Genomic DNA, 15,705 nt, shown 5'->3' on the forward strand with positions numbered 1-15,705 from the left:
GCATAAGGTCAAATTTTTTTTTGGTTTTTTATATGTTTTTTTTTCTTTTTTTCTTTTTTTATTTTTATTTTTGTTTTTGTTTTTGTTTTTTGTTTTTGTTTTTGTTTTTATTATATATATATATATATATATATATATTTTACCCTACCTAACCACTAAATGCAACTAAAATGAATATGTGTATAAATACCTATCTTATTTTTTTGATTTTTTTTAAATTTATTGTTTTATGGTTTTTTTCTTTTTTTTAATCTCTCTCTTTAAAAAAAAACTAATAAATCTCGTACTAATTACACAAAAATATGAATTACGCTAAAAAAATACTAATTATGCAGACAATTACAGAAATTCTAAAAAAATACAAGTTACTTTACTTATGCAAAATTTTACAGAAAATTAAGAAATGAAAAATGGACTCAAAATACGAACACAATAATTGTTTTCTTGTTTTTATATATATATATTTTTAATTTTTTTCTCTCTCTCTTTTTTTGCTTTTCTCTCTTTTTTTCTTTTCTCTCCTTTTTTTTCTTTTCTCTCCTTTTTTATTTATTTTGTTGTTTTTTTAATTATTACTATATTTTAAAAAAAATACAAAAACATGAAAAATTAATAAAAAAATAAAAAAAATAAAAAATAAAAAGGAACTAACCTTATCAGCTCGCCGGATTCCTCACTGCACCCACGCGTTCGTCTTCAACGTTTGCCAGCTACTGCAGCTCTCCACCGCCTTCAACTATTGCACGCAGCCGTCCGCTTCACCCGCTTCGACGCTACCACACGCGGCCTCCTTCCACGGCCACGTCAGCTGCTTCGATTGCTACACCTTCCGCCTACACACCTCCCATACGCCTTCAACTGCAGGTGCTTGGTCGCCTACAGCAACGCCTTCACTTCGCCTGCACGCTGCCTGCACTTCGACGCAGTCTCCATGCCTCCCACAGCCCTTCGCTTGCTGGTGCTTCAGTCGCCTTCAGCTCTGCTGTCCACGCTCTGAGGCGCCTTCTTGCCTCCACGCACTCGCCTCTCCACTTCCACGCAGCCTCCATGCCTCCCACAGCCCTTCACCTTCTAGTGCTTCAGTCGCCTTCAGCTGGTGTCCACGCTCTGAGGCGCCTTCTTGCCTCCACGCACTCGCCTCTCCACTTCGACGCAGCCTCCACGCCTCCCACAGCCCTTCGCCGGCTGCTTACCTCACTTCCACGCAGCCTCTTCGACGGCCTCTCCACTTCCACGTTCTTCTTCCACGCTTCAGCGTATATATATATATATATATATATATTTTCTTTGCTGCGCGCCTCAACAACTGCAGCTACTCTCCACGCAGGTCGGCGGCTTCACAACTCCACGCAGTCTCTTCGACGGCCTCTCCACGCAGACCCACACGCCTTCAACTGTTGTGTGTTATCTTTTTTTTTTTAAAACCAAGAAAATATATATATATATATATATATATAACAAAAAACAAAATTTCAAACTCTCCTCTCTTCCTTTCTCCCTTCTCTTTTCCTCTCTCCTCTCTTCCTTAAGGAGGCTTCTCACTTGGGAGCCTATGGAGCTTGCATAAGCTATGGAAGAGCTTAGCAATGCACCTCTTTTCTTTTTTCAAGAGAGCTCAAACATGAGTTTGCCCAATGTCCCTAAGCTCTCAAATGAGCCACTTTTTATACAAAAACTCTAAAACTCCCAAAAGCTCCCATGTGGGATTATTGTCAAACCCACTCCCACACTCATCCACAACTTGGAACTCTTTATACAAGAACCCTAAGTGTCTTTTTTTGTTGCATCCTTGCATTGATCTTCACTCGTCACGCAACACTCGTAGCGACGACAGAAGCGACGTAAAAGCGTCGCTTAAGTGATGTGTCAAGCCGTCGCTATAGGCGTCGCTATTGTACGTCGCTTAAGCGACTATAGTAGCGACTCCTGTAGCGATGCATTTACGTCGCATAAGCGATGAAATTTTTAAAAAGTTATTTAATGTCGCTTAAGCGAGGATTATTCGCTTAAGCGACGACCATTATGTCGCTTAAGCGATGACGCGTAACGGAAAAAAATAGACAGATACAGAATTTATATACTGGTTGATTCATTTACATTAAACATAATGTTGTCTATATTTTTCTCATAATCTACCTACTATTGCTCTCTTTGTCGCTTGCTATCTTGCAATTGTGATTGCACTCCATGCTGTCGTTGTTTTTGCGGAGATTGGTCAGACACACCGGTGCATAAACTCGGAACATGAATTCTACTAAACAATGCTATCTAACTCTCTTTTATTGTTAATTTTTGAAATTGAAACACTCTAACTTTAACTATTTTCAAGCCTTACTTTATCTTTATAATACATATACATATACATATACATACACATATACAATGTGCATGCACATATATAGTGCATACTCACATAGTAGTACATACATATGTTTAATGTTATGCATACATAATGCAAGCATGCATGCATTATATATGTATGTATGTAAGACATTATGTATATATGTATGTATATCACATGTATATATGTATCTACATTGTATGAATCCATGCATGTGTGTATGTATATACATGCATCTATGTATGTATGTACATTGTATGTATGCATGCATGCATGTATGTATGTAAGCATTCCTGATGAACGGGAGTGGGGAAGGGGATAGGGCCATCCCGAGGATGGGACAAAGATCGACAGTTCAAAAAACTTTATTTAACTTCAACTATTTTCAAGCTTTACTTTATCTATATAATACATGTACATAAACATATACATATATAATACATATACATATACATATACATACACATATACAATGTGCATGTACATACATAGTACATACACATATATTAGTACATACGTATGTTCTGCATACATAATGCATGCATTATAAGCATACATGCATTGTATATGTATACATAATGTATGTACATACATAGTACATACACACATAGTAGTACATACATATGTTATGCATACATAATGCATGCATGCATGCATTGTATATGTATACATATATGTATGTATGTAAGACATTATGTATGTATGTATCTCATCCGGCATCTGCTCTCATCCGGTATCCCGTACTCTCTTATTTCGGTACAGAATCTGACTGGTTTTCCGTACGGCTTGCGGAAGGTTTCTGTCCCGCATTCTTCCGTACTGTATGCGGAAGGTTCCCGTCCCGCACTCTTCCAGATCTCCTCTACACCCGTCTCTCTGCCTTCCGGAACTCCATTCCGGTCTGCATTCTGGTTCATATAGATATTCCGGCTCCTTCCGGATCCGCATTCCGGACCGTATTTTCCTTCAAAATGAAGACTAGAAGAAAACGGTGGCGTACTTCTATTACGCCCCAGACATGTTAGTAATTGACTCAAAATATATTATTTTAGAGGTAAAATATACACAACCAAAAATTAAGTCTTTATGCCAAAATTTTGTATATACATGTGTATATCAAAAAGGGTCCTTACAGTATGTATGTCATATGTATGTATGTCATATGTATGTATGTCATATGTATGTATGTATATACATGCATGTATGTATGCATGCACATTGTATGCATGCATGCATGTATGTATGTATATATGTATGTATGTATATGTATGTATGTATGTATGTATGTATGTATGTATGTATGTAAGCAATCCCGACGAACGGAAACGAGAATGGACAAAAAACGGCAATTAAAAAACTTTTTTAATAATAACTATTTTCAAGCTACTTGGTACATGGTACTTGGTTCACTGTACTTGGTACATGGTAATTGGTACATGGTACTTGGTACATGATAATTGGTACATGGTACTTGGTACATGATAATTGGTACATGGTACATGATAATTGGTACATGGTCCATAGTAATTGGTACATGATAATTGGTACATGGTCCATAGTAATTGGTACATGGTACATGATAATTGGTACATAGTCCATAGTAATTGGTACATGGTACTTGATAATTGGTACATGGTCCATAGTAATTGGTACATGGTACTTGGTACTAGATTCGGTGCTTGGTACTTGATTTAGTATCAGGCTCCATAATGAAACTTCGAACTCGCAATTAGACTTGGTACTTAAGTTGGGTATCATGTTGAAACCTCGTACTTGCAAATGGTTACACGGTACAGGTACGTGGTACATAAATTGGTACTTTAAAATCATGTGCTTTGAAACTTCATGGTTCGGATCTTTAAGCTTGAAAGTTAGCTTGAGTTGATACGTATTGTACAATCAAGGACCCCTGCAAAAAATATGAAAATCAAAAGCTTGTTAATATTAGAGCCTAACATAGAAAAGTGGTCACTGGAACTGCGATAAAGTTTTTGATTTGTCTCTATCTAGCTTTCCAAGAGCTTTTGAGAAATTGGTGATGCTTGCCAGTCTTTTGCTTCTTTTGATGTGTTACATTGTGGGCTTGCCTCTTTTCTTGTTTAGGATTTGTTTTGTTTTAAAACATACAGATAAATAAATAACGTTCTAGCTTCTCGCACATACTTAGGCTAATTAACTTACCGACAAATAATTAATTGTTTGACAATAGACAAATTCAACGATGCAACGACAACATATGTCAATATATATCATCAACAAATATATGTACATGTATATCATCAACAAATATATGTACATGTGTCTACAGTGTGTGGTGATCAATCCTCTCATATACAAAACAGATCACTAAGTATCACTACGTGAGCCATCACTACATGAGTCGCTACTATCAAACTCGGAATCATCATTAACATCAGCACTGCCACCACCCGTGCCCCCAACCACAACACCACCATCACCACCGCCACCACCCGTGTGCCCACCCGGGATCACGCCGCCACCGCCGCCCGCCTCAGACTCTCGTCGTCGCCCCTCGGCCTCCTGTCGAGCCACTTCTATCATGTCCTCCTCGCCATGTTGCTCCTACATTACTTAGTGAAATCAAATAAGAATATATTACAGTTAATATAAAAATAAACCACAAAATAAGAATATATTACAGTTAATATGAAAATAAACCACAAAATAAATCAGTGATACCCACAAGTGGATCAGGCGTGTCTGGAAGTGTCGCCTGCAAAGCGCGGTACCCGTAGTATGTAGCGTACTCCATCTCCTGCGTCGTAGGTGCACGACCATAGTCTTTGGTCTGCATCAAGAGACAGAACCAAAGACTTATTGATTTCTTCATTCAATATAATAGTATCTTTTAAAGTTAAAATTAGAACGATTTATACTCACAAATGTGGCCACAAATCCATCTCGACCCATCTGGCCTAGTCTAGATGTGTGACCAACTTGCAGTCTCTTTCGTGCTGCCGTCTATGTAAATTTCATTAAACAAAATGACATAGATTAGAGAATACTTAGAATCAATCTATCAAAGTTCAAACTAATTCTAATATACGTTAGCAAAGGCACGCACCTTCTGCTGAGGAAAAGTGATTCGTAGGCGTCTCTCCTTGCGGAAGTATTGCCATGTCTCCATGCACATATGAGCCCTCCTCTTGTTTGTCTCCACCATACAGTAGCGTCTGTTTATTTTTCATATTGCATACCATAGAACTTGTTAGATTTCAATGTTTTCTTTCATGCATTGCTTTTTTCTTCTCGATCATTTGATTAATGACTCGTGTTTTTATGGTACTTGAAAATCAGATTCAGACCAATCAGAGGGTACACCACCACCTCCTACTCGTGGTGATTGGGGTGCACAGAGTTCCAATACTGCACATGAACCCGTTTATGATGATTTCTACTACGACGAGTCTATTATATGCTGGTGCGCTCATTGTCGTGGCACATATCGGAGGCCACGACGGGAGTGCTTTTCACATGAGATGACTCATGGTACTTTTGAGCGAGCACCGCCACCTGAGGAGCGACATCGACCTATGGTATGTGACTGTTCTCCCTTAGTTTTATTATTGGTTATTTTATAAATCAAAGGCTCATATATAATGTAACCATATCATATATGTAGGTATATTCACTTGATGACGAGGATGACTTCACTATCAGAGTGGTGCACATATCCCTCGCACACGGCACGGACAGGTCACTTGTCAGCTGCTCAGCTCGAGGTTTCTCGACATCGTCTACCTCCTGCTTTGGAGGCCGAGATGGGTGGAGATCATCCGTCGTTGCCTACTCGTTTGCATTCTCTAGTACAGACGTATGATCGCAGATGATACGGAGGATGGCAGAGAGGATCACTTCCTTTAGATGGAGTGGTTTTCAGCTTCTAGGACAGTCGCTACATGATTGCTCCATCTACCATTAGTGGAGCAGGACGAGGCCTCTTTATTGCATAGGATTTACATGTGCCCCCTTGTTCAGAGGTCACCCTTATGTCTTTCTGTGGACCTATATATAGATGGGGTCCATGGCATCAGCTTACTCGCTACATTCACAGCATGAGTACTTACACATGCAGAAGGACAAAGACTCTATGTTGATGGAAGACCTTACTCTCAAGGAAACATAGCAGGTTTAATCAATAGTAGTCGAGGGATGAGTTCAAGAACCAATTGCACGTTTGTGGAGTGTGAGAATAGTCATGAACCAGAACATATGAGCAGGGATGTAGAAAGATACATAGTTGTCAATGCTATTAGATCATTACGTCCTGGTGATGAATTGCTGGTCAATTATGGATGGCGTAGACCTCCACGAGCATCCTTACTAGATAAGGGTTGAGAGCTTCATTGTATACATTTCCTAATGTTATTGGACCTCTTGTACCCTAATTCTATAGTTTAATTTGCACCACGTTCTCTACTCTCTCTATTTTAATTTGATAATCATTTTTTATTGTCTGTAACTGTTTTGTATCTATCTTTTCTTTTATATAGAATCATGCTATTTATATTGCTTTCAAATATGTAGATTTCGGATTGTGACATCGATAATGTCACAAATCAACGTTCACATGATGCATCTCACATGTCAATAGAGTGCATGAGGATCCTACGCAGGAGTGATCCTAATGCGTATGCAAGACTAAAAAAACAATATTCTCAGGACTTCAATAATGTGCGGGACCGTATCTTTGATGACGACGATGGCATGTCTGATTTTATTGACGATTGGTATCAAAATAATAGTGCGAGCGATATTCCTAATAACAATGAGAAGTATCTTCGAGAAGAAGCTCTAAAGCGTATCTACGCAGGAAGCCAACTGACATGACTCAGTGCAAGCTTACTTATTCTAAATCTTCAAAACCGTTTTGGATGGAGTAATATATCCATTTCAGCACTTTTGAAGTATGTAACAATCTAACATTTTTTTTAATCTAAATATTTTAGGAGTAATCACGTTTTGTTCTTATTGATCATATTTTAGGAGTAATCACGTTTTGTTCTTATTGATCATATTTTTAATGGACTTTGCAGGCTACTCTCTCAGAAGTTCTTGCCGACAAGCAATTCCCTTCCTACATCACATGATGAGGTGAAGAAGATGATAAGTAGTCTTGGACTTGACTATTCTTCTATACATGCATGTCCCAACGATTGTATTTTATATAGAGGTCAATACGAGGACGGTGTGACATGTCCAAAATGTCAAACTCCTCGTTGTTATAAAGAGGAGAAAGGTAAGGTTCCTCGAAAGGTATTGAGACATTTTCCCCTGGCTCTACGTATAAAACATATGTTCCAAAGTCCCAAATCAACTAAGCTTATGACATGGGGAGCGGAGGACAAGAGCAAAGATGGAGTAATGCGAATTCCATCAGATTGTCCTGCATTTGAGCATATTGATCTGCGATGGCCAGATTTTGCAAAAGAACCACGCCATTTAAAGATGGGTGTAGCATTGGATGGCATGAATCCATTTTCAATGAGATCAAGTAAATGGTCTACATGGCCAGTGGTAGTTATTAACTATAATCTACCCCCGTATCTCAACATTAAGAAAGAGCTTAATTCTCACTCTTAATTTTGGGAAAACGACAAGTTAAAGATCTGAATGTCTATTTGGCCTCTCTCATCGACGATCTTCAAGATTTGTGGAGAGAGATTGATGTCATGGATATGTCCAAAAGCATCAGTCAAAGACAGTTCATTGTTTGTGGAATTTTAGCATGGACTATCCATGACTTTCCACGATATGGTTTTTGTTTAGGTAAATGGTTTAAATATATATATTCTTTCATAAGTTTGTACGATGTTCATTACGCTAATCATCTTTGTTATTTTCCATGCAGGGATATGTACCAAGGGTTATAAAGCTTGTCCAATTTGTGGTGATTGGTTGGATCGACTTATAGCAAAAACCTCAACAAAAATATATATCTAGACGATTTTTATCTGAGGATCATTATCTACGAGACAGAAGGCAAGCCATACATTTTAATGGAAAGGTAGAAGAAGGGAGATGTCCAATACCAATGACACCAAAGGATTGGTATCTAAAGTGGACTGTTGGACCTCGCTATCGATCCAGAGTCAGAGATCATAAGCGGTGATGGCACGGAAGCGGTAAAGCTGTCTACGCCTTTATAGAATGCCACACTTCCACACACGCATGCAAACACACCAGAACACTAGACCAAAAAGAATGAACAAGACTTATATTTCAAAAAAGACCTTCACTTTTACAGAGTCGGATATCCCAGATACCAGCTTCACTCGCAATCAGCCCTCTCCAGCTCCTGGTCGCTCCAAATCTGTTCCCTCTCTTGCTACTCTGGCTGACCTCTTCGTTCTTTGCACTACACCTCAGCTGAAGTCCACTCAGCTACACCACCAGCTCACTGCCAGTTCTCAAGGCAAAAAACTAGTCACCCTTCCGACTTTGTCACAAACCCAACAACCAGCCCAAGCCAACACAATACCAGGGGGCTCCTTACATCCAAAGCTTTTTAACAAAAACCTCCCAACTCTCTCCTTTGCACTCTTCCTTTGGGTACCAGCTGTCACTAGTCTCCTAAACCAACTCTCTACTATCGCTCCCGGTTTTCTCTTTTTTTTAGCTGCCAGCCACCGTCGGCCACCCCAAAAACCAGGCGATTTTTTTACCCTCTCTGCACACACACCAGAGGCCCCGGTCCTTATCTAGTCGGCACCCTCCAATCCGTGACCAGCTGCATCTCCAATCTTTTCTTGATGCCTGTCTTTGCTACGTTCACCAGGGAGCTTTCTCCTCTCGCCCTGCAGCTATTTCTTTGCTGCGCGTTCACCTATGTATGTGCAGCTACGACCGAGAGCCCCCCCAAAGAGTCCATCAGTGCCGCCAACCCCACGCTTCTTTAGTCACCAACACTGCGCCTACCACCTGCTCGCCAGCTTCACTCCTCTTTGTCGCCAGCCATACCAGTCTTCACAGCAGCTCGCCTCTCCCTCACACACGTGAGCTCCACGCTTCAGCCCAAATGGCTTCCAGCTTCTCTGCTTCAAAAAAACAACGAACCAAGGCCGCCTTCCACTCCAGCCGACCTGCCTCCTTGCAGTCCGTCGACGTCCCTTCCCTCTCTACCTGTAAAGCGGCTTACTCTCTTCACTCCCTCTCTGCTGCAACCAATGCGGCTCTGTCCGCCTCGCTGCATACGCCCCAGTACCCTCTGCACAGTCAACGTCCCTCTCCAGGCAGCTCCTATGGTGCCTGTGGCTGCAGCCAGCCACCCAAAAAAAACACACGGGCCTCCACACCTCTGTGTTCAACGAGACCCCCACCACTGCAACAACATCCGGCGGCCTTCCTCTCCTTTTTCGTTTTTTCAGCTGCGCCGACTTCCATGCATTCACTAGCTTCTGGATTTTTTCGCTGGCAGCCCTCTCAAACCTCCACGCATACCACGTTTATTTATGGCCACGTTATTCATTATTTTATTTACTTTATTTTGAAAAAAAAGGCCACCATATTATTTCCTTTCACACCTAAGCTCAAAGTTACCTTGTCCCCTTCATCTTTATTTGCCCATGCACCTCATACCTCTTCAAATAGCAACCTTCCAATGCTCACTTATCCATGGAGACGCGTACACATTCCAGCCAACCAAATAGCTGACATCATCTCCAGCAATCCTCGTTCCGGACAGGTTGTACTCCCAAGATTTGATCATTTTTTTCCTGCACATACACTTCCATCAAGAACAAAAGCCTGATTGCTGCATCCACAATGCCCACACTGAGTCAATGGGTGCCCCCATGACTTTATCACAACACGAACATCACTCATGTACACATGTACAAGTTGAGTCTGAGGTTCCCAAAAAACTACACACATATTTAGCAACCCCCTTTTTTCTGCTGAGACATTTATGTCCAGCAGCTGCACAAACAGAAACCATTTATCCCCCTGGATCAAATAGAAACCTCGGTGCATCTACCTTCCAGTCCTTCAAGCATTTTCCTCCAGGTTGATACACCTTGTCATAGCCTTCCACTTTCAGCAACCCCCTTTGCTCTTTATATATGGCCTCATCACCATCCACTGTTGCACTTCCTCCTCCAGACCAGCTCACATAACCTTGTGATGGAGACCTCTCCTCACCTTCACTCTCCTCTGACACATCTGAGTTCCACTCATAATCATATACCAAAATAACACGCATCTTATGATCAACTTCCACCTCACGGTCACTTAATTTGCAGCCCACATCATTGGCTTCCAACCCTTCCTCTGGACTAACTGCCAGACTCAGACTATAACCAAACCACTCATCCATATGCTGAGCATCAACATGCGGTGTGTCCACTATAAACCCATTTCCCTTCAGCCCATCAGCATCAAACACAGCAACTTCATGCACTGCAGACTCATCATTGTCGCTTTCCTGCAGTTTCTCCAGCTTCAAGACCATTGGCGATCCTCCAAGATTCTCCACATCTTGCACAGGCATCCCTACCAAGTGTAAGCTCCCCAAACTCCCAGGCAAAGCATCTTGGTCCCCCTGACCAACAACAATAGTCTCACATGCATTCCCACTACTCACAACAACAGACTCATTCTCTCGGGCATGACAAGGAACACACACCTTATGGTCAGCAATCGCACTTGCAAAATCTATCACACCATCATCCAAAGGAGCATCCAGCTCATCATCAATCACACCATCACTCCCTTCCTGCTGCACAACTGGCATGCAAGTAATCTTCTTCAAGGAAGCCAACTTCAACAGATCATCCAACGCATTATTAAGTACACAGTCCAACTCATCATCCACACTCTCACAAGCTGTAGTATCCAACTCATCACCCGGATCATCCATATGTGCTCCATCCATAGCATCTTCATTAGTAACACCTTGATCATCACTCTCTACCTTGACTGGTTGAAGTACTGGCACCTGCAAGTCGTTACTCTTTTCTGAATCAAAAAGATCATCCAAGTCATATCCATCCTCAAACTTATCAGGTTCCTCAGCGTTAGCAGCATCACCTTCACAATCCATAGCATCATCAATACTCCCATCCTTCTCCTCCTCACCTTCTGAAAGCTCTTCAGGGCTGATTCCAGAAACCTCATCCTTCTTCATTTCCAACAGGCTAATCTGTCCCATATCCTGCTCTCCAAATGTGACCTTATGGACCTCACAAACATTGGGCTGAATTGCATCCTTCACCTGCATATTAGGGCCCATCACCCTATCACTCATTCCCAAAGACAATTGATATATGCCACCATTAGCTTTGGCTGGTCTCTCACATTGCGGACTCATATGACCCCACTCACCACAATTTCGGCACTGCACATCACATAGATACCCTCTCCCTCTTCCAATATCTGCAGAATTTCTTTCATCAAAACCAGATGATGCATCAGTCTTCCTTCCCATATCACCTATGCCTCTTCCTCTTCCTGCAGTCTCTATCCAATTCAAGCTTAAAGATTTCATGAGCTCCACTGCTTCATGAACCTCCCTCTTCAAAGAATCCTCATGTTTAGGAACAACAGCAGCTTTTCTTCCAGGATGCACATTCCCAATCTCTGGCATCTTCACAAACCTCCTTGGCTCTTCCTGCATTCCCATCTGCCTCAAACGCTTCACCTTCCACTCCTTCTCACGAGCAACTCTAACAGACTCCTCAAAGCTATCCAGGTTCTTCAGCTCCACCTTTAGACGAATCGTTGGCTCCAAACCAGCCACAAACCGCTCTCTCTTTATCATCTGCGGGGGTACTTCAGGAATCAAAGCCTCACACCATAGACTCCACAGTCTACCAAACTCTATCAGATACTGATCCACATCCTGACCGTCCTTCTGCTGAATGTTACACAACTCCTTCCATACTTCATTCGGACTCTTCACATGGACAAACTGTGCCAAAAATGCAGCTCTGACTACACGGTACTCAGGATCCTGTCGATGAACATTCCTGTGTGTAGTCACAAACATCTGCAGCCATACTTTTGCATCACCCTGCAAGCAATAAGTGAAAATCTGAGAAAGGATCTCTGGGGTTGCCCTGTCTTTCATCAAGGCTGTAAATTCCATCTTTTCCAGAAACCTGGTTGCATTCTCCTGTGGCAGTCCCCAATACTCCGGAAAATCCTGAGCCATTTTCAAATCTTTCTTCACACAGTCCCTATCTTCTTTCACAAACCAGAGGAAATCTGCTCCTCTGTGGAGGCACCAAAAAGTGATGGCACGGAAGCGGTAAAGCTGTCTATGCCTTTATAGAATGCCACACTTCCACACACGCATGCAAACACACCAGAATACCAGACCAAAAAGCATGAACAAGACTTATATTTCAAAAAAAACCTTCACTTTTACAGAGTCGGATATCCCAGATACCAGCTTCACTCGCAACCAGCCCTCTCCAACTCCTGGTAGCTCCAAATCTGTTCCCTCTCTTGCTACTCTGTAGCTGACCTCTTCGTTCTTTGCACTGCACCTTAGCTGAAGTCCACTCAGCTACACCACCAGCTCATTGCCAGCTCTCAAGGCAAAAAACTAGTCACCCTTCTGACTTTGTCACAAACCCAACAACCAGCCCAAGCCACACAATACCAAGGGGCTCCTTGCATCCAAAGCTTTTTAACAAAAACCTCCCAACTCTCTCCTTTGCACTCTTCCTTTGGGTACCAGCCGTCACCAGTCTCCTAAACCAACTCTCTGCTATCGCTCCCGGTTTTCTCTTTTTCTTAGCTGCCAGCCACCGTCGGCGACCCCAAAAACCAGGCGATTCCTTTACCCTCTCTACACACACCAGAGGCCCCGGTCCTTATCTAGTCGGCACCCTCCAATCCGTGACCAGCAGCTGCATCTCCAATCTTTTCTTGACGCCTGTCTTTGCTACGTTCACCAGGGAGCTTTCTCCTCTCGCCCTATAGCTATTTCTTTGCTGCGCGTTCACCTGTGTATGTGCAGCTACGACTGAGAGCCCCCCAAAGAGTCCCTCCAAAGAGTCCCTCAGTGTCGCCAACCCCACGCTTCTTTAGTCGCCAACACTGCGCCTACCACTTGCTCGCCGGCTTCACTCCTCTTTGTCGCCAGCCATACCAGTCTTCACAGCAGCTCGCCTCTCCCTCACACACGTGAGCTCCACGCTTCAGCCCAAACGGCTTCCAGCTTCTCCGCTTCAAAAAAACAACGAACCAAGGCTGCCTCTCCCTCACACACGTGAGCTCCACGCTTCAGCCCAAATGGCTTCCAGCTTCTCCGCTTCAAAAAAACAACGAACCAAGGCTGCCTTCCACTCCAGCCGACCTGCCTCCTTGCAGTCCGTCGACGTCCCTTCCCTCTCTACCTGTAAGCGGCTTACTCTCTTCACTCCGTCTCTGCTGCAACCAACGCGGCTCTGTCCGCCTGGCTGCATACGCCCCAGTACCCTCTGCACAGTCAACGTCCCTCTCCAGGAAGCTCCTATGGCGCCTATGGCTGCAGCCAGCCACCCAAAAAAAACACACGGGCCTCCACACCTCTGTGTTCAACGAGACCCCCACCACTGCAACAACATCCGGCGGCCTTCCTCTCCTTTTTCGTTTTTTCAGCTGCGCCGACTTCCATGCATTCACCAGCTTTTGGATTTTTTCGCTGGCAGCCCTCTCAAACCTCCACGCATACCACGTTTATTTATGGCCACGTTATTCATTATTTTATTTACTTTATTTTGAAAAAAAAGGCCACCATATTATTTCCTTTCACACCTAAGCTCAAAGTTACCTTGTCCCCTTCATCTTTATTTGCCCATGCACCTCATACCTCTTCAAATAGCAACCTTCGAATGCTCACTTATCATGGGGACGCGTACACATTCCAGCCAACCAAATAGTTGACATCATCTCCAGCAATCCTCGTTTCGGACAGGTTGTACTCCCAAGATTTGATCATTTTTTTCCTGCACATACACTTCCATCAAGACCAAAAGCCTGATTGCCGCATCCACAACGCCCACACTGAGTCAATGGGTGCCCCCATGACTTTATCACAACACGAACATCACTCATGTACACATGTACAAGTTGAGTCTGAGGTTCCCAAAAAAACTACACACAGCGGCGATGATGATGACGCTGTAAAGCAGTGAGTGAGAGGAAAACGTATTGTAGCTCAAAGTCCTTCGATATGGTATACTTTGGAATATAAGGGTTTGAGGATATGTCATCTTCTTGATCCCATGCACATATTCAAGAACGTTGGTCAAACCTTATGGCAACACCTCGTTGGCTTGAAAGACACAGCGGCTGCAAGAAATGACTTAAAGGATCAAAACTCAAAGCCCAATCTATGGCCACTTTATGATGAAACTCGACGTGAGACAACCTACGAGCCTGCCCCATGGGTGCTCAAGACAGAAGAGCTAGAGACTATCAACAGGAAGATTCAGTCAATTCGTACGCCTACAGGATATGGAGCATCTTGTCGAAACATGTTCACTCTAGATGACAAGAGCTTGTTTGGTTTAAAAACACACGATTGGCACAATTTTGTGAAGGTAAATCTATTAAGATCTTTGAAAGTATTTATTTTCTTGTATGTTTGTTGATCGGATTAATCATGTATGTAATGTTCTACCCCTTGTTATTGATGGATGTACTACAAGAGGAGTCCGAGATGTGATATATCGCCTTGGATCGCTTGCAAGGTATTTATCACTCATTAATTTTTAGTATAAAATTTTATTTCATATCTTCTTTACTCAATAATATCTCTAATATCTTCTTTCTTTTACTGATAGATGGATTACATCTAAAGAGATTGCCAAAGGGTAGATTCCACAAAAGAAGTGTGAATGTATAAAGCTTCTTTGTTTAATGGAAAAGGAATTTTCAACCTCCTTTTTTGATATCCAGGTTCATCTTCTAATCCATCTAGTAGACGAGATAGAGCTCGCTGGTATTGTGAGCACTCGATGGATGTTTTGGGTCGAGAGGTTTATGGGAGTATTGAAAGGTTATGTACGTCAAAAAGCAAGACCAGAGGGTTCTATGGCGGAGGGATGGATGCTTGAAGAATGCATGTATTACGTTTGTGAATACCTTGAGAAAACCGATTTTGAAGCTCCATGTGTATGGACAAACGAGTCGTCTTCTACCATGTATGACAAGGTATTGTCCGGTAAGGGAGTCCCTTTTCGACTTAAGATCCAAGATAAATTGGATATTTCTACTTTCATTGTCTATAATAACGAATGCATGCAACAATTTATTGATGAGTACGAGGAGGAACTTGGAAGGAAACGAGTTGGTAGACATAAAAAGAGGAGATCCAGACGTCAAACCAATGTAAATAACGACGAGGACGTACT

At 42.3% G+C, this 15,705-nt stretch overlaps 1 protein-coding gene across 1 annotated transcript in view; it reads right to left on the minus strand.

The window, feature by feature from the left end:
- Nucleotides 1-4,687: 4,687 nt before the first annotated feature.
- The window catches only part of LOC147619507 (uncharacterized), a 34,123-nt gene continuing 23,105 nt past the window's right edge, over nt 4,688-15,705 (minus strand). The window contains exons 5-8 of the mRNA XM_086773456.1: nt 5,427-5,535; nt 5,243-5,323; nt 5,046-5,150; nt 4,688-4,924 (exon numbers count right to left, since the gene is read on the minus strand). Coding sequence (XP_086629582.1) covers nt 4,688-4,924; nt 5,046-5,150; nt 5,243-5,323; nt 5,427-5,535 — 532 coding nt within the window. The remainder of the gene's footprint in view (nt 4,925-5,045; nt 5,151-5,242; nt 5,324-5,426; nt 5,536-15,705) is intronic.

This window comes from Cibotium barometz, chromosome 33, assembly GCF_041138505.1.
Source record: "Cibotium barometz isolate CiBa-2024 chromosome 33, ASM4113850v1, whole genome shotgun sequence".
In the NCBI taxonomy this organism is placed as follows: domain Eukaryota; kingdom Viridiplantae; phylum Streptophyta; class Polypodiopsida; order Cyatheales; family Cibotiaceae; genus Cibotium; species Cibotium barometz.